The 25630-nt window shown below is 47.5% G+C and overlaps 1 protein-coding gene across 9 annotated transcripts in view; it reads left to right on the forward strand.

The window, feature by feature from the left end:
• LOC110516816 (cullin-associated NEDD8-dissociated protein 1) overlaps nt 1-25630 on the forward strand; it is a 63399-nt gene that overhangs the window by 25044 nt on the left and 12725 nt on the right. For 4 of the 9 annotated variants that reach the window (XR_016493833.1, XR_016493834.1, XM_090228944.1 and 1 more), the window contains exons 6-13: nt 1413-1518; nt 4524-4669; nt 12413-12564; nt 15905-16045; nt 19713-19854; nt 24756-24874; nt 25039-25136; nt 25352-25614. Coding sequence is in view for 6 of the 9 variants with exons in the window: in XM_090228944.1 (XP_090085070.1) it covers nt 1413-1518; nt 4524-4669; nt 12413-12564; nt 15905-16045; nt 19713-19854; nt 24756-24874; nt 25039-25136; nt 25352-25614 (1167 nt within the window). In the remaining 3 variants the exon portion in view is untranslated. Of the gene's footprint in view, nt 1-1412; nt 1519-4523; nt 4670-12412; nt 12565-13328; nt 13350-15088; nt 15110-15904; nt 16046-19708; nt 19855-24755; nt 24875-25038; nt 25137-25351; nt 25615-25630 lie in introns of all 9 variants that reach the window. The other 5 variants (XR_016493832.1, XM_090228941.1, XM_090228946.1 and 2 more) reach the window with 3 other exon arrangements.

Genomic DNA, 25630 nt, shown 5'->3' on the forward strand with positions numbered 1-25630 from the left:
TGGCGGTCGGAGGCGGGGGGTGGCCTAGTGGTTAGAGGCGGGGTAGCCTAACGGTTAGTGGCCTGGCGGTCGGAGGCGGGGGGTGGCCTAGTGGTTAGAGGCGGGGTAGCCTAGCGGTTAGTGGCCTGGCGGTCGGAGGCGGGGGGTGGCCTAGTGGTTAGAGGCGGGGGGTGGCCTAGTGGTTAGAGGCGGGGTAGCCTAGTGGTTAGAGGCGGGGTAGCCTAGCGGTTAGTGGCCTGGCGGTCAGAGGCGGGGGGTGGCCTAGTGGTTAGAGGCGGGGTAGCCTAGCGGTTAGTGGCCTGGCGGTCGGAGGCGGGGGGTGGCCTAGTGGTTAGAGGCGGGGTAGCCTAGCTGTTAGTGGCCTGGTGGTCGGAGGCGGGGGGTGGCCTAGTGGTTAGAGGCGGGGTAGCCTAGCGGTTAGTGGCCTGGCGGTCGGAGGCGGGGGGTGGCCTAGTGGTTAGAGGCGGGGTAGCCTAGCGGTTAGTTGCCTGGTGGTCGGAGGCGGGGGGTGGCCTAGTGGTTAGAAGCGGGGTAGCCTAGCGGTTAGTTGCCTGGTGGTCGGAGGCGGGGGGTGGCCTAGTGGTTAGAGGCGGGGTAGCCTAGCGGTTAGTGGCCTGGCGGTCGGAGGCGGGTGGTGGCCTTGTTCTTAACTGACTAGTTAAATAAAGGTAAAATAACTTAGAGACAGGGTAGCCTAGTGTTTAGAGGAAGGTAGCCATTTCCATTTGACTTCTTCTTTTTTTTAAAGAATAACCCCCGAAGGAAGTCATTGTCTCCTTGATGTTTGAGAGAAGCCATTACTTCTGGTCTGGGACGTGACAGTTTGACAGGAGACGGGAGAGTCTCCTCTTTCTGTCCTTATTTACCTGTCAATCTGTCACTTTCTCCTCTCTCTGGAAGAGTGGAGGAAGGAGAGTGTTTTTGTGGAGGGAAATGGAGAGAGAGAGAAGTCGTTGAGGCTAGCCTAGCTCCTCTTTTTCTCTCTCTCTTTTCTCCCACCCCATCAACCAATCACACGCTGTGTTTGATGAGCCAGGGACGGCAGTGATTTAAGATGTGCAAGATTACTTCAGTGAAGAGCAGCACTCCCAAAACTATTTGTCTCCTCGCTCTCCCGCCGGTCTCTCTCCATATCCTGCCATCCCCTGTTTTTAATTAACTTTTCTTGTCATCTTGAAAGAGCTCGCTCTACAATTTTGCTTAAAAAAAACACAAAAGCCTTTATCTAGCTGTAACTTGTAATTTGCTCTTCTCAGTGGGTTCTGGGCTTCTTTTTAAAGTCTGAGGCTTACTTCCCTTCATGTCCCATTTTTAGATGAAAGAATATGAAGCTGTTACTAATGGAGTGACAGCTAACATTCAGTTTGAATGGAATTTTTAATGTGTGTGTGTGTGTCCGTGTGTGTCCTCAGGTGAGTACTTGGAGAAGATCATTCCTCTGGTGGTGAAGTTCTGTAACATAGACGACGATGAGCTGAGAGAATACTGCATCCAGGCCTTCGAGTCCTTCGTCAGGAGGTGAGAGAGAGAGACACGCGTCCTATTTTTTTTTTAAACGTCTTCAGAGTTAGCCAAGGGGTATTTGTTTTTATGTCCAGAGAAACACAGAACGACAGGAAAAAGAATGAATCCCGGAATTCTCAGTGAACGTGGGTAATTTATTCACGTCCACCCTAAAGTGGGTTGACCTGTGTTGTGATTGGATGCTCTCGTCTCTCTCCTCGTCTACGTTTAGCCTCCCACTGTTTCTGTGATGAGAAGCCCTTTCATCCGGTTTATCTGGTGCCTTTTATGGATTATATCAAACAAGTGTTTGGGAGAGAGGGAGAACTAGTGTTGGGAGATGACTGTGCTGCTGTCTGTCCTCCCAGATTACCACGAGGAGAAGAAAGTCTGAGAGATGGTAGAGAGGGAGAACTAGTGTTGGGAGATGACTGTGGTGCTGTCTGTCCTCCCCAGATTACCACGAGGAGAAGAAAGGCTGAGAGATGGTAGAGAGGGAGAACTAGTGTTGGGAGATGACTGTGCTGCTGTCTGTCCTCCCCAGATTACCACGAGGAGAAGAAAGGCTGAGAGATGGTAGAGAGGGAGAACTAGTGTTGGGAGATGACTGTGCTGCTGTCTGTCCTCCCAGATTACCACGAGGAGAAGAAAGGCTGAGAGATGGTAGAGAGGGAGAACTAGTGTTGGGAGATGACTGTGGTGCTGTCTGTCCTCCCCAGATTACCACGAGGAGAAGAAAGGCTGAGAGATGGTAGAGAGGGAGAACTAGTGTTGGGAGATGACTGTGGTGCTGTCTGTCCTCCCCAGATTACCACGAGGAGAAGAGAGGCTGAGAGATGGTAGAGAGGGAGAACTAGTGTTGGGAGATGACTGTGCTGCTGTCTGTCCTCCCCAGATTACCACGAGGAGAAGAAAGGCTGAGAGATGGTAGAGAGGGAGAACTAGTGTTGGGAGATGACTGTGGTGCTGTCTGTCCTCCCCAGATTACCACGAGGAGAAGAAAGGCTGAGAGATGGTAGAGAGGGAGAACTAGTGTTGGGAGATGACTGTGGTGCTGTCTGTCCTCCCCAGATTACCACGAGGAGAAGAAAGTCTGAGAGATGGTAGAGAGGGAGAACTAGTGTTGGGAGATGACTGTGCTGCTGTCTGTCCTCCCCAGATTACCACGAGGAGAAGAAAGGCTGAGAGATGGTAGAGAGGGAGAACTAGTGTTGGGAGATGACTGTGGTGCTGTCCGTCCTCCCCAGATTACCACGAGGAGAAGAAAGGCTGAGAGATGGTAGAGAGGGAGAACTAGTGTTGGGAGATGACTGTGCTGCTGTCTGTCCTCCCCAGATTACCACGAGGAGAAGAAAGGCTGAGAGATGGTAGAGAGGGAGAACTAGTGTTGGGAGATGACTGTGCTGCTGTCTGTCCTCCCCAGATTACCACGAGGAGAAGAAAGGCTGAGAGATGGTAGAGAGGGAGAACTAGTGTTGGGAGATGACTGTGGTGCTGTCTGTCCTCCCCAGATTACCACGAGGAGAAGAAAGGCTGAGAGATGGTAGAGAGGGAGAACTAGTGTTGGGAGATGACTGTGGTGCTGTCCGTCCTCCCCAGATTACCACGAGGAGAAGAAAGGCTGAGAGATGGTAGAGAGGGAGAACTAGTGTTGGGAGATGACTGTGCTGCTGTCTGTCCTCCCCAGATTACCACGAGGAGAAGAAAGGCTGAGAGATGGTAGAGAGGGAGAACTAGTGTTGGGAGATGACTGTGGTGCTGTCCGTCCTCCCCAGATTACCACGAGGAGAAGAAAGGCTGAGAGATGGTAGAGAGGGAGAACTAGTGTTGGGAGATGACTGTGGTGCTGTCTGTCCTCCCCAGATTACCACGAGGAGAAGAAAGGCTGAGAGATGGTAGAGAGGGAGAACTAGTGTTGGGAGATGACTGTGGTGCTGTCTGTCCTCCCCAGATTACCACGAGGAGAAGAAAGGCTGAGAGATGGTAGAGAGGGAGAACTAGTGTTGGGAGATGACTGTGGTGCTGTCTGTCCTCCCCAGATTACCACGAGGAGAAGAAAGGCTGAGAGATGGTAGAGAGGGAGAACTAGTGTTGGGAGATGACTGTGGTGCTGTCTGTCCTCCCCAGATTACCACGAGGAGAAGAAAGGCTGAGAGATGGTAGAGAGGGAGAACTAGTGTTGGGAGATGACTGTGGTGCTCTCTGTCCTCCCCAGATTACCACGAGGAGAAGAAAGGCTGAGAGATGGTAGAGAGGGAGAACTAGTGTTGGGAGATGACTGTGGTGCTGTCCGTCCTCCCCAGATTACCATTTAGGAGAAGAAAGGCTGAGAGATGGTAGAGAGGGAGAACTAGTGTTGGGAGATGACTGTGGTGCTGTCCGTCCTCCCCAGATTACCACGAGGAGAAGAAAGGCTGAGAGATGGTAGAGAGGGAGAACTAGTGTTGGGAGATGACTGTGGTGCTGTCCGTCCTCCCCAGATTACCATTTAGGAGAAGAAAGGCTGAGAGATGGTAGAGAGGGAGAACTAGTGTTGGGAGATGACTGTGCTGCTGTCTGTCCTCCCCAGATTACCACGAGGAGAAGAAAGGCTGAGAGATGGTAGAGAGGGAGAACTAGTGTTGGGAGATGACTGTGGTGCTGTCTGTCCTCCCCAGATTACCACGAGGAGAAGAAAGGCTGAGAGATGGTAGAGAGGGAGAACTAGTGTTGGGAGATGACTGTGGTGCTGTCTGTCCTCCCAGATTACCACGAGGAGAAGAAAGGCTGAGAGATGGTAGAGAGGGAGAACTAGTGTTGGGAGATGACTGTGCTGCTGTCTGTCCTCCCAGATTACCACGAGGAGAAGAAAGGCTGAGAGATGGTAGAGAGGGAGAACTAGTGTTGGGAGATGACTGTGGTGCTGTCTGTCCTCCCAGATTACCACGAGGAGAAGAAAGGCTGAGAGATGGGAGTCTTCATTAGTGGAAACTAAACGCAACTCAACCATGAAGGACTTTTCAATCTCTCTCTCTCCCCAGGTGTCCAAAGGAGGTGTATCCACATGTGGGCACTGTCATCAGCATCTGTCTGAAGTATTTGACCTACGACCCCAACTATAACTACGATGACGAGGATGAAGATGAGAATGCCATGGATGCCGACGGAGCAGACGAAGACTATCAAGGTAAACTCTCTCTCTCTCACACATACACACTCTCTCACACACCACACACACTCTCACACTCTCTCACACACCACACACACACACACACACACACACACACACACACACACACACACACACACACACACACACACACACACACACTCTCTCCTCTCACACACCACACACACACACACTCTCTCACACACACACACTCTCACACTCTCTCACACACTCTCACACACCACACACACACACACACACTCTCTCACACTCTCTCACACTCTCTCACACACTCTCTCACACTCTCTCACAGACACACACACACACACACTCTCTCACACTCTCTCACACACACACACACACTCTCTCACACACCACACACACACACCACACACACACACTCTCTCACACTCTCTCACACACCACACACACTCAAGGTACTGTGAGAGCTCATGGTCATTCAACCTCAGGTTTATTTATTTATCCAGGTTAGTCTCGTTCAGATTATCAACTAGTTTTTTGGTGGTATATCGTATTTGTAAATAGCCACAGGATAGTTTTTTTCAATACCGTCAATTCTTTTTTAATATATTTTTTTATAAATGTGATTGTCTGTAGCTGCTAGTTAACACCTACAGTCAACTTGTTCAAGGCGTTAGGAGATCAAGCAGATGTCCTTCTTCATTTCACCTGACACATTGTTTTCCATTCGTTCCCCAGAACAGTTAAACCAGTCAGGTGTTTTTGTAAAAGAAAAAAGGCACAACAGGAGAAAGAGGGAGCCGGTTGAGTCCGTAGAGTTCTGTGTTTTGAGTCTCCGAGTCTCTGTTGTGCAGCACGTCAGGTGATAAAGTTACACTTGGGATGGAATTCACTACTAGAAGGAATTCACTACTAGATGGAATTCACTACTGGATGGAATTCACTACTAGATGGAATTCACTACTAGATGGAATTCACTACTAGATGGAATTCACTACTAGATGGAATTCACTACTAGATGGAATTGATGGAATTCACTACTAGATGGAATTCACTACTAGATGGAATTCACTACTAGATGGAATTCACTACTAGATGGAATTCACTACTAGATGGAATTCACTACTAGATGGAATTCACTACTAGATGGAATTCACTACTAGATGGAATTCACTACTAGATGGAATTCACTACTAGATGGAATTCACTACTAGATGGAATTCACTACTAGATGGAATTCACTACTAGGTGGAATTCACTACTAGATGGAATTCACTACTAGATGGAATTCACTACTAGATGGAATTCACTACTAGGTGGAATTCACTACTAGATGGAATTCACTACTAGATGGAATTCACTACTAGGTGGAATTCACTACTAGATGGAATTCACTACTAGATGGAATTCACTACTAGATGGAATTCACTACTAGATGTTTACCATCAGATATCTTCTAATGTCTTTCTGCCAGAAGTCACAGAGCTCTGGAGGTTTCTGAACAGCGGCCATTTTGTCCCTGTGCTTCCTGCCTAGTGTGTTGTCTCTCCTCCGTTCTTCTCCCCTCTGCTCCGTGTGCACATGATGCTCTTCTTTCAGAAAAGCATGCGTCACAAATTTGTTCATTTGCAAAAAAAATTCTCTCTTGCTTGTAAATGTCCACACTCACCGAAAATGACATCCAGGAGCTACTAGCTATGCTTGTAACTTTACATCCGGTAGCTACTAGCTATACTTGTGTAACTTTACATCGGGTAGCTACTAGCTATACTTGTGTAACTTTACATCCGGTAGCTACTAGCTATACTTGTGTAACTTTACATCGGGTAGCTACTAGCTATACTTGTGTAACTTTACATCCGGTAGCTACTAGCTATGCTTGTATAACTTTACATAAGGGTAGCTACTAGCTATACTTGTGTAACTTTACATCCGGTAGCTACTAGCTATGCTTGTAACTTTACATCCGGTAGCTACTAGCTATGCTTGTAACTTTACATCCGGTAGCTACTAGCTATGCTTGTGTAACTTTACATCCGGTAGCTACTAGCTATGCTTGTAACTTTACATCCGGTAGCTACTAGCTATGCTTGTGTAACTTTACATTGGGTAGCTACTAGCTATGCTTGCTACATTGGGTAGCTACTAGCTATGCTTGTATAACTTTACATCCGGTAGCTACTAGCTATGCTTGTGTAACTTTACATCCGGTAGCTACTAGCTATGCTTGTGTTACTTTACATCCGGTAGCTACTAGCTATGCTTGTGTAACTTTACATCCGGTAGCCACTAGCTTTGCTTGTGTTACTTTACATTGGGTAGCTACTAGCTATGCTTGCTACATTGGGTAGCTACTAGCTATACTTGTATAACTCTACATCCGGTAGCTACTAGCTATGCTTGTTACTTTACATTGGGTAGCTACTAGCTATACTTGTAACTAGCTATGCTTGTATAACTTTTATGAGCTGGGTTTGCCCGTCTTCGCAATTTAGTTTATGCTCGTTTGCGCTCCTTAGCATTTAGAGATGTGATTTCGCTATTACTTGTCCTAATTCTGTTAGCATTCTGGTAGCAGAGACCCAATGGGCTTTTCTTTTTAGCGCCCCCTTGTGTGCTATGTCGGTAATAGTGTAAATCCCGGGATGGCAGATGAACGGTATGACAATCTGTATACCGCCCAAGCCTGCTATCAGCCTGCTATCAGCCTGCTATCAGCCTACTCTCAGCCTGCTATCAGCCTGCTATCAGCCTGCTATCAGCCTGCTATCAGCCTGCTATCAGCCTGCTATCAGCCTGCTATCAGCCTGCTATCAGCCTGCTATCAGCCTACTCTCAGCCTACTCTCAGCCTGCTATCAGCCTGCTATCAGCCTACTCTCAGCCTGCTATCAGCCTGCTATCAGCCTGCTATCAGCCTACTATCAGCCTGCTATCAGCCTGCTATCAGCCTGCTATCAGCCTGCTATCAGCCTGCTATCAAGGTTTTACACCTTTATTTACATCCCCCTCAGGGACAATCAAGAAAGGTATTGCCACATCTCTAATAATAACCTCCTCCACTTGTTAAGAAGAGGAATATAGGACTCTTCATCACTTCAGGAGATGTGTGTGTGTGTGTGTATGTGTATATATATGTATGTGTATATATATATATATATATACACACACACACATCTCCTATATATATGTGTATTTATAGCTAGACTCTTCATCACTTCAGGAGAGACCTATAGGACTCTTCATCACTTCAGGAGAGGTGTGTGTGTGTATATATATATATATGACTCTTCACCACTTCAGGAGAGAGCTATAGGACTCGTCTCTTCAGCGATCTGCCCCCGTGTGAGAGAAGTTAGAACTAGTTCTATCTATTAAATGTGTCTTCCATTTTCAGGAGTCTTACTGTGTGCAGAATAACCCCCAGTTGTAAGTCCCCACTGCACTGACACGGTTAGTGTGTCGTTTGTTGCTTTGACTGTAAGAGCTCAGCCAGAAAGACAATCTGTTGCTTGGCCATGCATGAGCACTGTGAAATAAACATAGAATAATGGACTAAATATTGAAGGCAGCCAGCCAGCCTCCCTCTCTCTCTCCCTCCCTCTGTCTCCCCTCTGTCTCCCCTCTGTCTCCCCTCTGTCTCCCCTCTGTCTCTCTCCCTCCCTCTGTCTCTCTCCCTCCCTCTGTCTCTCTCCCTCCCTCTGTCTCTCTCCCTCCCTCTGTCTCTCTCCCTCCCTCTGTCTCTCTCCCTCCCTCTGTCTCTCTCCCTCCCTCTGTCTCTCTCCCTCCCTCTGTCTCTCTCCCTCCCTCTGTCTCTCTCCCTCCCTCTGTCTCTCTCCCTCCGTCTCTCTCCCTCCCTCTGTCTCTCTCCCTCCCTCTGTCTCTCTCCCTCCCTCTGTCTCTCTCCCTCCCTCTGTCTCTCTCCCTCCCTCTGTCTCCCTCCCTCTGTCTCTCTCCCTCCCTCTGTCTCCCTCCCTCTGTCTCTCTCCCTCCCTCTGTCTCCCCTCTGTCTCTCTCCCTCCCTCTGTCTCCCCTCTGTCTCTCTCCCTCCCTCTGTCTCCCCTCTGTCTCTCTCCCTCCCTCTGTCTCCCCTCTGTCTCTCTCCCTCCCTCTGTCTCCCCTCTGTCTCTCTCCCTCCCTCTGTCTCCCCTCTGTCTCTCTCCCTCCCTCTGTCTCCCCTCTGTCTCTCTCCCTCTCTCTCTCCCTCCCTCTGTCTCTCTCCTTGCCTTGTTATGAGACTGAATGTTATTATCTACAGTCTGAATGGAGGACTGCTATTGGAGCAGGTAATGCTAGCTGTTTTCAGCAGGCCTCCTGTCATTACATCTACTATAGCTGATAGATGGCTCTCTGTCCTTGTCATCACTAGCAGTGTGTGAGGACTGAGGACCAGACAGGCTTTTGTGATGTCACCTTGTTGAAGCTTTCGCCTGAGTCTTCTCCTGTAACACTGTTCCTCCCAGGCGGGTGCATCTTATACTGTGTTGCTGAGTCTCTCCCCTTCCTCCTCTCTGTCCCCTTCCTCCTCTCTGTCCCCTTCCTCCACTCTGTCCCCTTCCTCCTCTCTGTCCCCCTTCCTCCTCTCTGTCCCCTTCCTCCTCTCTGTCTCCTTCCTCCTCTCTTCCCTGACTCACACACTCTCTGGTTGTCGTGTCTCTCCACCAACCATAGTGTATGCTCCCAGAATGCTGAAGTATTTCATTTATAAAGTGGCTCTTGACAACGAGTGTTTTTTTGGAGCCTGGAGTGTTGCTCGTATCTTCTACAGCACTAAGCTTTAGCACCGTTTGCCAGTCATCCATAAATCATATTCTTACTTATTCCTATTGGCTGCTTCCTTTAATAATGAATGGTGCTGACTGGCTGGCTGTGTGTAGCTAGCTTGTAAACAGGCCCAGGGCAGCACAGTGTTGGGACTAGCCTCCTAGTCTCATCAGGCCCAGGGCAGCACAGTGTTGGGACTAGCCTCCTAGTCTCATCAGGCCCAGGGCAGCACAGTGTTGGGACTAGCCTCATCAGGTCCAGGGTAGGACAGTGTTGGGACTGGTCTCATCAGGCCCAGGGCAGCACAGTGTTGGGACTGGTCTCATCAGGCCCAGGGCAGCACAGTGTTGGGACTAGCCTCATCAGGCCCAGGGCAGCACAGTGTTGGGACTAGTCTCATCAGGCCCAGGGCAGCACAGTGTTGGGACTAGTCTCATCAGGCCCAGGGCAGCGCAGTGTTGGGACTAGCCTCATTAGGCCCAGGGCAGCACAGTGTTGGGACTAGCCTCATCAGGCCCAGGGTAGCACAGTGTTGGGACTAGCCTCATCAGGCCCAGGGTAGCACAGTGTTGGGACTAGCCTCATCAGGCCCAGGGCAGCACAGTGTTGGGACTAGCCTCATCAGGCCCAGGGCAGCACAGTGTTGGGACTAGCCTCATCAGGCCCAGGGCAGCACAGTGTTGGGACTAGCCTCATCAGGCCCAGGGCAGCACAGTGTTGGGACTAGCCTCCTAGCCTCATCAGGCCCAGGGTAGCACAGTGTAGGGACTAGCCTCGTGGCCTCATCAGGCCCAGGGTAGCACAGTGTAGGGACTAGCCTCATCAGGCACAGGGCAGCACAGTGCTGGGACTAGCCTCGTGGTCTCATCAGGCCCAGGGCAGTACAGTGTTGGGACTAGCTTCATCAGGCCCAGGGCAGCACAGTGTTGGGACTAGCCTCCTAGCCTCATCAGGCCCAGGGTAGCACAGTGTTGGGACTAGCCTCATCAGGCACAGGGCAGCACAGTGCTGGGACTAGCCTCGTGGCCTCATCAGGCCCAGGGTAGCACAGTGTAGGGACTAGCCTCATCAGGCACAGGGCAGCACAGTGCTGGGACTAGCCTCGTGGTCTCATCAGGCCCAGGGCAGTACAGTGTTGGGACTAGCCTCATCAGGCCCATGGCAGCACAGTGTTGGGACTAGCCTCATCAGGCCCAGGGCAGCACAGTGTTGGGACTAGCCTCATCAGGCCCAGGGCAGCACAGTGTTGGGACTAGTCTCATCAGGCACAGGGCAGCACAGTGCTGGGACTAGCCTCGTGGTCTCATCAGGCCCAGGGCAGTACAGTGTTGGGACTAGCCTCATCAGGCCCAGGGCAGCACAGTGTTGGGACTAGCCTCCTAGTCTGTGATGATTGAGTGTATCTCTGTCAAACTTCACAGGTCAAATCTCATTGGAAGGATTTGAGGTTAGGCCCTGGAACAACCATGTGATGACAGTATTGTTTGTGGTCGTCAGGTGGTCGTCAGGTTGTCTCTCTAGACTAGTAGATGTGCTGTGTGTAACCTGTTTGAGATGTGGTTGTCAGGTGGTAGTCAGGATGGTAGTAAGGTGGCAGTCGGGTGGTAACCAGGTGGTCGCTCTAGACTAGTAGATGTGCTGTGTGTAACCTCTGTTTAAGATGTGGTAGTCAGGTGGTTGTCAGGTGGTAACCAGGTGGTCGCTCTAGACTAGTAGATGTGCTGTGTGTAACCTGTGTTTGAGATGTGGTAGTCAGGTGGTCGCTCTAGACTAGTAGATGTGCTGTGTGTAACCTCTGTTTAAGATGTGGTAGTCAGGTGGTTGTCGGGTGGTAACCAGGTGGTCGCTCTAGACTAGTAGATGTGCTGTGTGTAACCTCTGTTTAAGATGTGGTAGTCAGGTGGTCTCTCTAGACTAGTAGATGTGCTGTGTGTAACCTGTGTTTGAGATGTGGTAGTCAGGTGGTCGCTCTAGACTAGTAGATGTGCTGTGTGTAACCTCTGTTTAAGATGTGGTAGTCAGGTGGTTGTCGGGTGGTCGTGAGGTGGTAGTCAGGTGGTCGTCAGGTTGTCGCTCTAGACTAGTAGATGTGCTGTGTGTAACCTAATGTTTAAGATGTGGTAGTCGGGTGGTCGTGAGGTGGTAGTCAGGTGGTCGTCAGGTGGTCTCTCTAGATTAGTAGATGTGCTGTGTGTAACCTGTGTTTGAGATGTGGTCGTCAGGTGGTCGTGAGGTGGTAGTCAGGTGGTCGTGAGGTGGTAGTCAGGATGGTAGTCAGGTGGTCGTGAGGTGGTAGTCAGGTGGTCTCTCTAGATTAGTAGATGTGCTGTGTGTAACCTGTGTTTGAGATGTGGTCGTCAGGTGGTCGTGAGGTGGTAGTCAGGTGGTCGCTCTAGATTAGTAGATGTGCTGTGTGTAACCTGTGTTTGAGATGTGGTAGTCAGGTGGTCGTGAGGTGGTAGTCAGGTGGTCGTGAGGTGGTAGTCAGGTGGTCTCTCTAGATTAGTAGATGTGCTGTGTGTAACCTGTGTTTGAGATGTGGTTGTCAGGTGGTCGTGAGGTGGTAGTCAGGATGGTAGTCAGGTGGTCGTGAGGTGGTAGTCAGGTGGTCGCTCTAGACTAGTAGCTGTGCTGTGTGTAACCTGTGTTTGAGATGTGGTTGTCAGGTGGTCGTGAGGTGGTAGTCAGGTGGTCGCTCTAGACTAGTAGATGTGCTGTGTGTAACCTGTGTTTGAGATGTGGTAGTCAGGTGGTTGTCAGGTGGTAGCCAGGTGGTCTCTCTAGACTAGTAGCTGTGCTGTGTGTAACCTGTGTTTGAGATGTGGTCGTCAGGTGGTCGCTCTAGACTAGTAGCTGTGCTGTGTGTAACCTGTGTTTGAGATGTTGGTGTTTTCTACCAGCTAATGTAACTATTGTCATTCGTTCTAATACTTAACACAGTCTAGCAGCAGTTATTATCTAACCTCACATTCCCACCGCCCTTTGACCTCTGACCTTTTTTAAAAAATTTTTACAGGAAGTGATGACGAGTACAGCGACGACGACGACATGAGCTGGAAGGTTCGCCGTGCGGCCGCCAAGTGTCTGGACGCCGTGGTCAGCACACGCCACGAGATGCTGCCTGAGTTCTACCGGACCGTGTCGCCCGCGCTCATCGCCCGCTTCAAGGCACACACACACACACACACACACTACCTCTGTGCTCCTCTAGGTCTACATCTTCCAGGGAGTTTTACCTAGCCGTTGGGCATCTGTTTTGTGTTTGTTTGTTTGCTCTCTGAGTCGAGGCCGAGTTACTAAAAAGTAAAAGCACTTTGATATCAACAGTTGTCACAAAAAGGGCTTTTATCAATACAATTTGATTGGCTGATGTATTGATTGTAGGAGCGGGAGGAGAACGTGAAGGCTGATGTATTGATTGGTGGATTGTAGGAGCGGGAGGAGAACGTGAAGGCTGATGTATTGATTGTAGGAGCGGGAGGAGAACGTGAAGGCTGATGTATTGATTGTAGGAGCGGGAGGAGAACGTGAAGGCTGATGTATTGATTGGTGGATTGTAGGAGCGGGAGGAGAACGTGAAGGTTGATGTATTGATTGTAGGAGCGGGAGGAGAACGTGAAGGCTGATGTATTGATTGTAGGAGCGGGAGGAGAACGTGAAGGCTGATGTATGGATTGTAGGAGCGGGAGGAGAACGTGAAGGCTGATGTATTGATTGTAGGAGCGGGAGGAGAACGTGAAGGCTGATGTATGGATTGTAGGAGCGGGAGGAGAACGTGAAGGCTGATGTATTGATTGTAGGAGCGGGAGGAGAACGTGAAGGCTGATGTATTGATTGTAGGAGCGGGAGGAGAACGTGAAGGCTGATGTATTGACTGTAGGAGCGGGAGGAGAACGTGAAGGCTGACGTATTGATTGATGTATTCATTGTAGGAGCGGGAGGAGAATGTGAAGGCTGACGTATTGATTGATGTATTGATTGTAGGAGCGGGAGGAGAACGTGAAGGCTGATGTATTGATTGGTGGAGCGGGAGGAGAACGTGAAGGCTGATGTATTGACTGATATATTGATTGTAGGAGCGGGAGGAGAACGTGAAGGCTGATGTATGGATTGTAGGAGCGGGAGGAGAACGTGAAGGCTGATGTATTGATTGGTGGATTGTAGGAGCGGGAGGAGAACGTGAAGGCTGATGTATTGACTGATGTATAGATTGTGGGAGCGGGAGGAGAACGTGAAGGCTGATGTATTGGCTGATGTATTGATTGTAGGAGCGGGAGGAGAACGTGAAGGCTGTATTGGCTGATGTATTGATTGTAGGAGCGGGAGGAGAACGTGAAGGCTGATGTATTGACTGATGTATTGATTGTAGGAGCGGGAGGAGAACGTGAAGGCTGATGTATTGATTGTAGGAGCGGGAGGAGAACGTGAAGGCTGATGTATTGATTGTAGGAGTGGGAGGAGAACGTGAAGGCTGTATTATTTGTAGGAGCGGGAGGAGAACGTGAAGGCTGATGTATGGATTGTAGGAGCGGGAGGAGAACGTGAAGGCTGATGTATTCATTGTAGGAGCGGGAGGAGAATGTGAAGGCTGACGTATTGATTGATGTATTGATTGTAGGAGCGGGAGGAGAACGTGAAGGCTGATGTATTGATTGGTGGATTGTAGGAGCGGGAGGAGAACGTGAAGGCTGTATTGATTTTAGGAGCGGGAGGAGAACGTGAAGGCTGATGTATTGATTGTAGGAGCGGGAGGAGAACGTGAAGGCTGATGTATTGATTGTAGGAGCGGGAGGAGAACGTGAAGGCTGATGTATTGATTGTAGGAGCGGGAGGAGAACGTGAAGGCTGATGTATTGATTGGTGGATTGTAGGAGCGGGAGGAGAACGTGAAGGCTGATGTATGGATTGTAGGAGCGGGAGGAGAACGTGAAGGCTGATGTATGGATTGTAGGAGCGGGAGGAGAACGTGAAGGCTGATGTATTGATTGTAGGAGCGGGAGGAGAACGTGAAGGCTGACGTATTGATTGATGTATTGATTGTAGGAGCGGGAGGAGAACGTGAAGGCTGATGTATTGATTGTTGGATTGTAGGAGCGGGAGGAGAACGTGAAGGCTGATGTATTGATTGTAGGAGCGGGAGGAGAACGTAAAGGCTGATGTATTGATTGGTGGATTGTAGGAGCGGGAGGAGAACGTGAAGGCTGTATTATTTGTAGGAGCGGGAGGAGAACCTGAAGGCTGATGTATGGATTGTAGGAGCGGGAGGAGAACGTGAAGGCTGATGTATTGATTGTAGGAGCGGGAGGAGAACGTGAAGGCTGATGTATTGATTGTAGGAGCGGGAGGAGAACGTGAAGGCTGATGTATTGATTGTAGGAGCGGGAGGAGAACGTGAAGGCTGATGTATTGATTGGTGGATTGTAGGAGCGGGAGGAGAACGTGAAGGCTGATGTATGGATTGTAGGAGCGGGAGGAGAACGTGAAGGCTGATGTATGGATTGTAGGAGCGGGAGGAGAACGTGAAGACTGATGTATTGATTGTAGGAGCGGGAGGAGAACGTGAAGGCTGACGTATTGATTGATGTATTGATTGTAGGAGCGGGAGGAGAACGTGAAGGCTGATGTATTGATTGTTGGATTGTAGGAGCGGGAGGAGAACGTGAAGGCTGATGTATTGATTGTTGGATTGTAGGAGCGGGAGGAGAATGTGAAGGTTGGTGTATTGATTGTAGGAGCGGGAGGAGAACGTGAAGGCTGATGTATTGACTGATGTATTGATTGTAGGAGCGGGAGGAGAACGTGAAGGCTGATGTATTGGCTGATGTATTGATTGGTGGATTGTAGGAGCGGGAGGAGAACGTGAAGGCTGATGTATTGATTGTAGGAGCGGGAGGAGAACGTGAAGGCTGATGTATTGATTGTAGGAGCAGGAGGAGAACGTGAAGGCTGATGTATAGATTGTAGGAGCGGGAGGAGAACGTGAAGGCTGATGTATTGATTGGTGGAGCGGGAGGAGAACGTGAAGGCTGATGTATTGACTGATGTATTGATTGTAGGAGCGGGAGGAGAACGTGAAGGCTGATGTATTGATTGGTGGATTGTAGGAGCGGGAGGAGAACGTGAAGGCTGATGTATTGACTGATGTATAGATTGTGGGAGCGGGAGGAGAACGTGAAGGCTGATGTATTGATTGGTGGATTGTAGAAGCGGGAGGAGAATGTGAAGGCTGATATATTGATTGTAGGAGCGGGAGGAGAACGTGAAGGTTGGTGTATTGATTGTAGGAGCGGGACGAGAACGTGAAGGCTGATGTATTGATTGTAGGAGCGGGAGGAGAACGTGAAGGCTGATGTATTGATTGTAGGAGCGGGAGGAGAACGTGAAGGCTGATGTATTGATTGTAGGAGCGGGAGGAGAACGTGAAGGCTGATGTATTGACTGATGTATTGATTGTAGGAGTGGGAGGAGAACGTGAAGGCTGATGTATTGGCTGATGTATTGATTGTAGGAGCGGGAGGAGAACGTGAAGGCTGACGTGTTCCATGCCTACCTGTCGTTGCTGAAGCAGACACGTCCTGCTCAGAGCTGGCTGTGTGACCCAGATGCCATGGAACAGGGAGAGACTCCGCTCACCATGCTGCAGAACCAGGTAAAACACACAGAGAGAGAGAGAGCGAGAGGCACCGCCCAGACCTTAAGTTCTACAAGCCAATGGTGGGTGAGGTTCTTTTAGCCAAGGATCCTAAATATGTGCCGTGTGATATTTCAAAAATACACATTTTCGGGCTGTTTTGGCACGTTCCCTACTAGCCTGGTCTTAAAGATACTACCTGGTTACCTGTATTAATGGTACTACCTGGTTACCTGTATTAATGATACTACCTGGTTACCTGTATTAATGATACTACCTGGTTACCTGTGTTAATGGTACTACCTGGTTACCTGTGTTAATGGTACTACCTGGTTACCTGTATTAATACACACACACACACACACACACACACACACACACACACACACACACACACACACACACACACACAGAGAGAGAGTAGTATGTCTATCTCCTATTGGTAGTTCTAGTATGTATTAGTCAGTATATCTATATCTCCTAGTGGTAGTATGTATTAGTCAGTGGTATGTCTATATCTCCTAGTGGTAGTATGTATTAGTCAGTGGTATATCTATATCTCCTAGTGGTAGTATGTATTAGTCAGTGGTATGTCTATATCTCCTAGTGGTAGTATGTATTAGTCAGTGGTATGTCTATATCTCCTAGTGGTAGTATGTATTAGTCAGTGGTATATCTATATCTCCTAGTGGTAGTATGTATTAGTCAGTGGTATATCTATATCTCCTAGTGGTAGTATGTATTAGTCAGTGGTATGTCTATATCTCCTAGTGGTAGTATGTATTAGTCAGTAGTATATCTATATCTCCTAGTGGTAGTATGTATTAGTCAGTGGTATATCTATATCTCCTAGTAGTAGTATGTATTAGTCAGTGGTATATCTATATCTCCTAGTGGTAGTATGTATTAGTCAGTATATCTATATATCCTAGTGGTAGTTCTAGTATATCTATATCTCCTAGTTGTAGTATGTATTAGTCAGTGGTATGTCTATATCTCCTAGTGGTAGTATGTATTAGTCAGTATGTCTATATCTCCTAGTGGTAGTATGTATTAGTCAGTGGTATGTCTATATCTCCTAGTGGTAGTATGTATTAGTCAGTGGTATATCTATATCTCCTAGTGGTAGTATGTATTAGTCAGTGGTATGTCTATATCTCCTAGTGGTAGTATGTATTAGTCAGTGGTATGTCTATATCTCCTAGTGGTAGTATGTATTAGTCAGTGGTATATCTATATCTCCTAGTGGTAGTATGTATTAGTCAGTATATCTATATATCCTAGTGGTAGTTCTAGTATATCTATATCTCCTAGTTGTAGTATGTATTAGTCAGTGGTATGTCTATATCTCCTAGTGGTAGTATGTATTAGTCAGTATGTCTATATCTCCTAGTGGTAGTATGTATTAGTCAGTGGTATATCTATATCTCCTAGTGGTAGTATGTATTAGTCAGTGGTATATCTATATCTCCTAGTGGTAGTATGTATTAGTCAGTGGTATATCTATATCTCCTAGTGGTAGTATGTATTAGTCAGTGGTATGTCTATATCTCCTAGTGGTAGTATGTATTAGTCAGTGGTATGTCTATATCTCCTAGTGGTAGTATGTATTAGTCAGTGGTATGTCTATATCTCCTAGTGGTAGTATGTATTAGTCAGTGGTATGTCTATATCTCCTAGTGGTAGTATGTATTAGTCAGTGGTATGTCTATATCTCCTAGTGGTAGTATGTATTAGTCAGTGGTATATCTATATCTCCTAGTGGTAGTATGTATTAGTCAGTGGTATATCTATATCTCCTAGTGGTAGTATGTATTAGTCAGTGGTATGTCTATATCTCCTAGTGGTAGTATGTATTAGTCAGTATGTCTATATCTCCTAGTGGTAGTATGTATTAGTCAGTGGTATGTCTATATCTCCTAGTGGTAGTATGTATTAGTCAGTATGTATTAGTCAGTATATCTATATCTCCTAGTGGTAGTATGTATTAGTCAGTGGTATGTCTATATCTCCTAGTGGTAGTATGTATTAGTCAGTGGTATGTCTATATCTCCTAGTGGTAGTATGTATTAGTCAGTGGTATATCTATATCTCCTAGTGGTAGTATGTATTAGTCAGTGGTATGTCTATATCTCCTAGTGGTAGTATGTATTAGTCAGTGGTATGTCTATATCTCCTAGTGGTAGTATGTATTAGTCAGTAGTATGTCTATATCTCCTAGTAGTAGTATGTATTAGTCAGTGGTATGTCTATATCTCCTAGTGGTAGTATGTATTAGTCAGTATATCTATATCTCCTAGTGGTAGTATGTATTAGTCAGTGGTATGTCTATATCTCCTAGTGGTAGTATGTATTAGTCAGTATATCTATATCTCCTAGTGGTAGTATGTATTAGTCAGTGGTATGTCTATATCTCCTAGTGGTAGTATGTATTAGTCAGTGGTATGTCTATATCTCCTAGTGGTAGTATGTATTAGTCAGTGGTATGTCTATATCTCCTAGTGGTAGTATGTATTAGTCAGTATGTCTATATCTCCTAGTGGTAGTATGTATTAGTCAGTGGTATGTCTATATCTCCTAGTGGTAGTATGTATTAGTCAGTGGTATATCTATATCTCCTAGTGGTAGTATGTATTAGTCAGTATATCTATATCTCCTAGTGGTAGTATGTATTAGTCAGTGGTATGTCTATATCTCCTAGTGGTAGTATGTATTAGTCAGTGGTATGTCTATATCTCCTAGTGGTAGTATGTATTAGTCAGTGGTATATCTATATCTCCTAGTGGTAGTATGTATTAGTCAGTGGTATGTCTATATCTCCTAGTGGTAGTATGTATTAGTCAGTGGTATATCTATATCTCCTAGTGGTAGTATGTATTAGTCAGTGGTATATCTATATCTCCTAGTGGTAGTATGTATTAGTCAGTGGTATATCTATATCTCCTAGTGGTAGTATGTATTAGTCAGTGGTATATCTATATCTCCTAGTGGTAGTATGTATTAGTCAGTGGTATGTCTATATCTCCTAGTGGTAGTATGTATTAGTCAGTATATCTATATCTCCTAGTGGTAGTATGTATTAGTCAGTGGTATATCTATATCTCCTAGTGGTAGTATGTATTAGTCAGTGGTATGTCTATATCTCCTAGTGGTAGTATGTATTAGTCAGTGGTATATCTATATCTCCTAGTGGTAGTATGTATTAGTCAGTGGTATGTCTATATCTCCTAGTGGTAGTATGTATTAGTCAGTGGTATATCTATATCTCCTAGTGGTAGTATGTATTAGTCAGTGGTATATCTATATCTCCTAGTGGTAGTATGTATTAGTCAGTGGTATGTCTATATCTCCTAGTGGTAGTATGTATTAGTCAGTATGTCTTAGTCAGTATGTATTAGTCAGTATGTCTATATATCCTAGTGGTAGTTGTAGTATGTCTATATCTCCTAGTGGTAGTATGTATTAGTCAGTATGTATTAGTCAGTATGTATTAGTCAGTATGTATTAGTCAGTATGTCTATATCTCCTAGCGGTAGTTGTAGTGTGTATTAGTCAGTGTGTATTAGTCAGTATGTATTAGTCAGTATGTATTAGTCAGTATGTCTATATCTCCTAGCGGTAGTTGTAGTATGTATTAGTCAGTGGTATGTCTGATATTTCTCCCTCCCTCCGGGTGCTGCTGCAGGTGCCAATGATCGTTAAGGCCCTGCATAAGCAGATGAAGGAGAAAAGTGTCAAGACACGACAGTGCTGCTTCAACATGCTGACGGAGCTGGTCAACGTGCTGCCTGGAGCCCTCACACAACATATCCCTGTCCTCGTACCAGGTAGGATACTACCCTAACCCTGGAGGCCTCACACAACATATCCCTGTCCTCGTACCAGGTAGGATACTACCCTAACCCTGGAGCCCTCGCACAACATATCCCTGTCCTCGTACCAGGTAGGATACTACCCTAACCCTGGAGCCTCACACAACATATCCCTGTCCTCGTACCAGGTAGGATACTACCCTAACCCTGGAGGCCTCACACAACATATCCCTGTCCTCGTACCAGGTAGGATACTACCCTAACCCTGGAGCCTCACACAACATATCCCTGTCCTCGTACCAGGTAGGATACTACCCTAACCCTGGAGCCCTCGCACAACATATCCCTGTCCTCGTACCAGGTAGGATACTACCCTACCCTAACCCTGGAGCCTCACACAACATATCCCTGTCCTCGTACCAGGTAGGATACTACCCTAACCCTGGAGCCCTCACACAACATATCCCTGTCCTCGTACCAGGTAGGATACTACCCTAACCCTGGAGCCCTCACACAACATATCCATGTCCTCGTACCAAGGAGGTTACTACCCTAACCCTGGAGGCCTCACACAACATATCCCTGTCCTCGTACCAGGTAGGATACTACCCTAACCCTGGAGCCTCACACAACATATCCCTGTCCTCGTACCAGGTAGGATACTACCCTAACCCTGGAGCCCTCACACAACATATCCCTGTCCTCGTACCAGGTAGGATACTACCCTAACCCTGGAGCCTCACACAACATATCCCAGTCCTCGTACCAGGTAGGTTACTACCCTAACCCTGGAGCCCTCACACAACATATCCCTGTCCTCGTACCAAGTAGGTTACTACCCTAACCCTGGAGCCTCACACAACATATCCCAGTCCTCGTACCAGGTAGGTTACTACCCTAACCCTGGAGCCCTCACACAACATATCCCTGTCCTCGTACCAAGTAGGTTACTACCCTAACCCTGGAGCCTCACACAACATATCCCAGTCCTCGTACCAGGTAGGTTACTACCCTAACCCTGGAGCCCTCACACAACATATCCCTGTCCTCGTACCAAGTAGGTTACTACCCTAACCCTGGAGCCCTCACACAACATATCCCAGTCCTCGTACCAGTTATGTACAATATAACTTGCACGCAGTGGCAAGTTTATTAGCTACACCACCCCGTTCATAAAAATGTTTTGCTTTTACAGACAGCGAGTAATGTGGCCGTGGCTTCCTAATATAAAGCAGGCAGGCATCAAGGCATTCAGTTACTGTTCCATTAGAATGGGTAACCTACTATATAAAGCAGGCAGGCATCAGGGCATTCAGTTACTGTTCCATTAGAATGGGTAACCTACTATATAAAGCAGACAGGCATCAAGACATTCAGTTACTGTTCCATTAGAATAGGTAACCTACTATATAAAGCAGACAGGCATCAAGGCATTCAGTTACTGTTCCATTAGAATGGGTAACCTACTATATAAAGCAGACAGGCATCGAGGCATTCAGTTACTGTTCCATTAGAATAACCTACGGTGTGACGATTCTAGTATCTCAGAAACGGCCTCCTGAGCTTTTCACTCACGACAGTGTCTAGGGTTTACAGAGAACGGTGAGACAAACAAAAACATCCAGGCAGTCCTGTGGGTGGGAACAGCTCGTTGATGAGATGTCCAAGGAGGATGGCAAGAAATCGTGCAAGCTAACAGGCAAACAGGAAAATAACGTCTCACAACTCACAACTTGTCGGTCCTTGTCACTGATTGGCTATTGCAGCAGACGACCACCCTGGGTTCCTATCAGCTAAAAACAAGAAAAAGCTGCTCCATTGGGCAGGCCATCACCAACACTGGACAATTGAAGAGTGGAAAAACACCAATTTGAGCAATGTTTCAGTGCCCTGAAGAATTCAGGCTGTTCTGGAGGCAGAGGGGGGTCTGACTCGGTACTAGATGGGTCTACTGAATGTGAATCTGAAATTTGTCCCCCAGACACCACACACACACACACGAGGCTGGAAGCAGCGTTGGATCAGCTACAGAGCTACATTTGCCCTGGAGTATCTCTTGCTCAAGGGCACAATGGCAGTAGTTGGCACCCCGAGATTCTGATCTCACTCCTGCCAGACTTTTACCCCAGGCTAGCCTGGGCTCTCACCCAACATCTCTGTGCTGGTCCCAGGAACAAAGCTCCTGCCCCTGGGCATGTTCTTCAGCCTCATCCATCTGGTCTGGAGGTCACTCTCTCTCTGACGGAGGCTGACTGACTCAGACTGTTTTTGGGTTCTTATGAAGCAATGACATTAAATGCCTTTCACGTCTTAGTGGAATGAGAGTTATTGAGTTGACAGGAAATATGCTGAAGTAGAAAGTGAATTATTTGACCGACGTGTTACACTAGAGGAATAGATTGATTGATATCTAACAAAGTCCTGAGGCATGGTTCTAGGGCTCAGGTCCTCCGAGAGAGAGAAGGAAAGAAAGAAGGAATTAGAGAGAGCATACTTAAATTCACACAGGACACCGAATAGGACAGGAGAAGTACTCCAGATATAACAAACTGACCCTAGCCCCCCGACACATGAACTACTGCAGCATAAATACTGGAGGCTGAGACCGGAGGGGTCAGGAGACACTGTGGCCACATCCGATGATACCCCCGGAACAGGGCCAAACAGGAGGGATATAACCCCACCCACTTTGACAAAGCACAGCCCCCACACCACTAGAGGGATAGCTTCAACCACCAACTTACCATCCTGAGACAAGGCCGAGTGTGAAATAGCCCTAGTAAGCCAGTGACTCAGCCCCTGTTATAGGGTTAGAGGCAGCGAATCCCAGTGGAGGGAGCGGAACCGGCCAGGCAGAGACAGCAAGGGTGGTTCGTTGCTCCAGAGTCTTTCTGTTCACCTTCACATTCCTGGGCCAGACAACACTCAATCATATGACCCACTGAAGAGATGAGTCTTCAGTAGAGACTTAAAGGTTGAGACCGAGTTTGCGTCTCTGACATGGGTAGGCAGACCGTTCCATAAAAATGGAGCTCTATAGGAGAAAGCCCTGCCTCCAGCTGTTTGCTTAGAAATTCTTGGGACAAATAGGAGGCCTGCGTCTTGTGACCAAATCAGAGAGAGAGGTAGGAGCAAGCCCATGTAATGCTTTGTACGTTAGCAGTAAAACCTTGAAATCAGCCCTTGCTTTGACAGGAAGCCAGTGTAGGGAGGCTAGCACTGGAGTAATATGATCAAAATTTTTTGGTTCTAGTCAGGATTCTAGCAGCCGTATTTAGCTCTAACTGAAGTTTATTTAGTGCTTTATCCAGGTAGCCAGAAAGTAGAGCATTGCAGTAGTCTAACCTAGCAGTAACAAAAGCATGGATTAATTTTTCTGCATCATTTTTGGACAAAGTTTCTGATTTTTGCACTGTTACGTAGATGGGGAAAAAAACTGTCCTTGAAACATTCTTGATATGTTCGTCAAAAGAGAGTTCAGGGTCCAGAGTAACGCCGAGGTCCTTCACAGTTTCATTTGAGACGACTGTACAACCATTAAGACTAATTGTCAGATTCAACAGAAGATGTCTTTGTTTCTTGGGACCCTAGAGGATTAGATTGGTAGTTTTGCATGTTGTTATTGTAGGTTGCAGCCATAGTGTCTTTCCCTTTAGACAAACACAGGTGATTTATCACGGCTGGTTCAGAGGTAAATGGCATATGTCGAAAAGCAACGGAGAAGATTTAATAACTTGTTCTGTCCTTTCTAAATGACCTTTTTGGGGAGAAACCCATTTTTCTCGTTTCCCCCAATATGCTCCTCCTCTCCAATAGTACCAGTGCACTGCTTCAGTACCCCACCGGTGATACAATGGGATTATTTAGGATCAATTACAACGAGAAGCTTTCTGGTTATTTTGTGTTTTCTCCTTCCCTGAATGCACCAGGGGAGTGGAGGATCTGAAAGAGGCTGGTCATCAGCCTGTTGTATTGACTCTCACTGGGAACCTTTCCTGTGGTCGTATTGACTCTCACTGGGAACCTTCCCCTGGTCGTATTGACGCTCACTGGGAACCTTCCCCTGGTCGTATTGACGCTCACTGGGAACCTTCCCCTGGTCGTATTGACTCTCACTGGGAACCTTCCCCTGGTCGTATTGACTCTCTCACTGGGAACCTTCCCCTGGTCGCATTGACTCTCTCACTGGGAACCTTCCCCTGGTCGTATTGACTCTCTCACTGGGAACCTTCCCCTGGTCGCATTGACTCTCTCACTGGGAACCTTCCCCTGGTCGCATTGACTCTCTCTCACTGGGAACCTTCCCCTGGTCGCATTGACTCTCTCTCACTGGGAACCTTCCCCTGGTCGCATTGACTTTCTCACTGGGAACCTTCCCCTGGCCGTATTGACTCTCTCTCACTGGGAACCTTCCCCTGGCTGTATTGACTCTCTCTCACTGGGAACCTTCCCCTGGCCGTATTGACTCTCTCTCACTGGGAACCTTCCCCTGGCCGTATTGACTCTCTCTCACTGGGAACCTTCCCCTGGCCGTATTGACTCTCTCAGGGGGAACCTGGCCGTATTGACTCTCTCTCACTGGGAACCTTCCCCTGGCCGTATTGACTCTCTCTCACTGGGAACCTTTTTATTTTTAGTAAAGCAGCTCTGTTTTATTTTCTGTTCCCTGAAACACGGTTCAGGTTTCTGACCTCACCAGCACCTCTTCTCTCTGCTGTTTCTCTTCTTTCCTTTTTAATATTCTAATTCATTGGACCAGTTTCCCGGACACGCGTTCCACCCAGTCCTGGACTAAAAAGCACTTTCAATGGAGGAACGAGTCTAGGAATAGACTTCATCTGTGTCTGAGAAACCCTCCCTTCAATGTGCATATTGACTAAACTAACCTAATCTCCTCTCTCTCTCTCTCCTAACAGGAATCATCTTCTCTCTCAACGACAAGTCCAGCTCGTCCAACCTGAAGATCGATGCCCTGTCCTGTCTGTATGTGGTCCTGTGTAACCACCAGCCCCAAGTCTTCCACCCTCATGTCCAGGTGGGGTAATAGTACTGATGTTGATCACATCATGGATTATCTTGAAATAGTCTCAGAACTCTCACTGACGGGGTCCAGCCACAATGTTTTATTTATCTGTCAAATGTCTTTGTCAATTGTGAAGTGACACTTGAATAAAATTGTCTAACCTTTGACCTCCACAGGCCCTGGTGCCGCCCGTGGTGGCGTGTGTAGGAGACCCCTTCTATAAGATCACCTCTGAGGCCCTGCTGGTCAGCCAACAGCTGGTCAAGGTCATCAGGTAAGGTTATCTATTGTAATAATACACGTGTGTATTGATGTGTTCTCTTGTTTAGTAGAATAACTACACGGTTTACCAGAGGTAACTTCAGTTGAGTGTTGCTGTTTTTTTTTCGTTCCGTCTGTACGTTTTTTTTATTAAAATTCTGTTTTAATCTGCTGCAACCTCGTGGCCCAGTATGGGACAATGAATCTTTTGTCAATGTGAAACCTTAGACCTCTGGACCAGCCGGAGAGGGACACCTTCGATGCTTCTCCCTACATCACTGACCTCTTCACCTGCACCATCAAACGCCTCAAGGCTGCCGACATCGACCAGGAAGTGAAAGAGAGGGCCATTTCCTGTATGGGTCAGATCATCTGTAACCTAGGAGACAGCCTGGGGGACGACCTCCCTGGGACGCTGCACATCTTCCTGGAGCGACTGAAGAATGAGATTACCAGACTGACCACGGTCAAGGCCCTCACGCTCATCGCAGGTCGGGAGGGGATAAT

This window comes from Oncorhynchus mykiss, unplaced genomic scaffold (assembly GCF_057628025.1).
Source record: "Oncorhynchus mykiss isolate SJ-2025 unplaced genomic scaffold, ASM5762802v1 scaffold106, whole genome shotgun sequence".
NCBI lineage: Eukaryota > Metazoa > Chordata > Actinopteri > Salmoniformes > Salmonidae > Oncorhynchus > Oncorhynchus mykiss.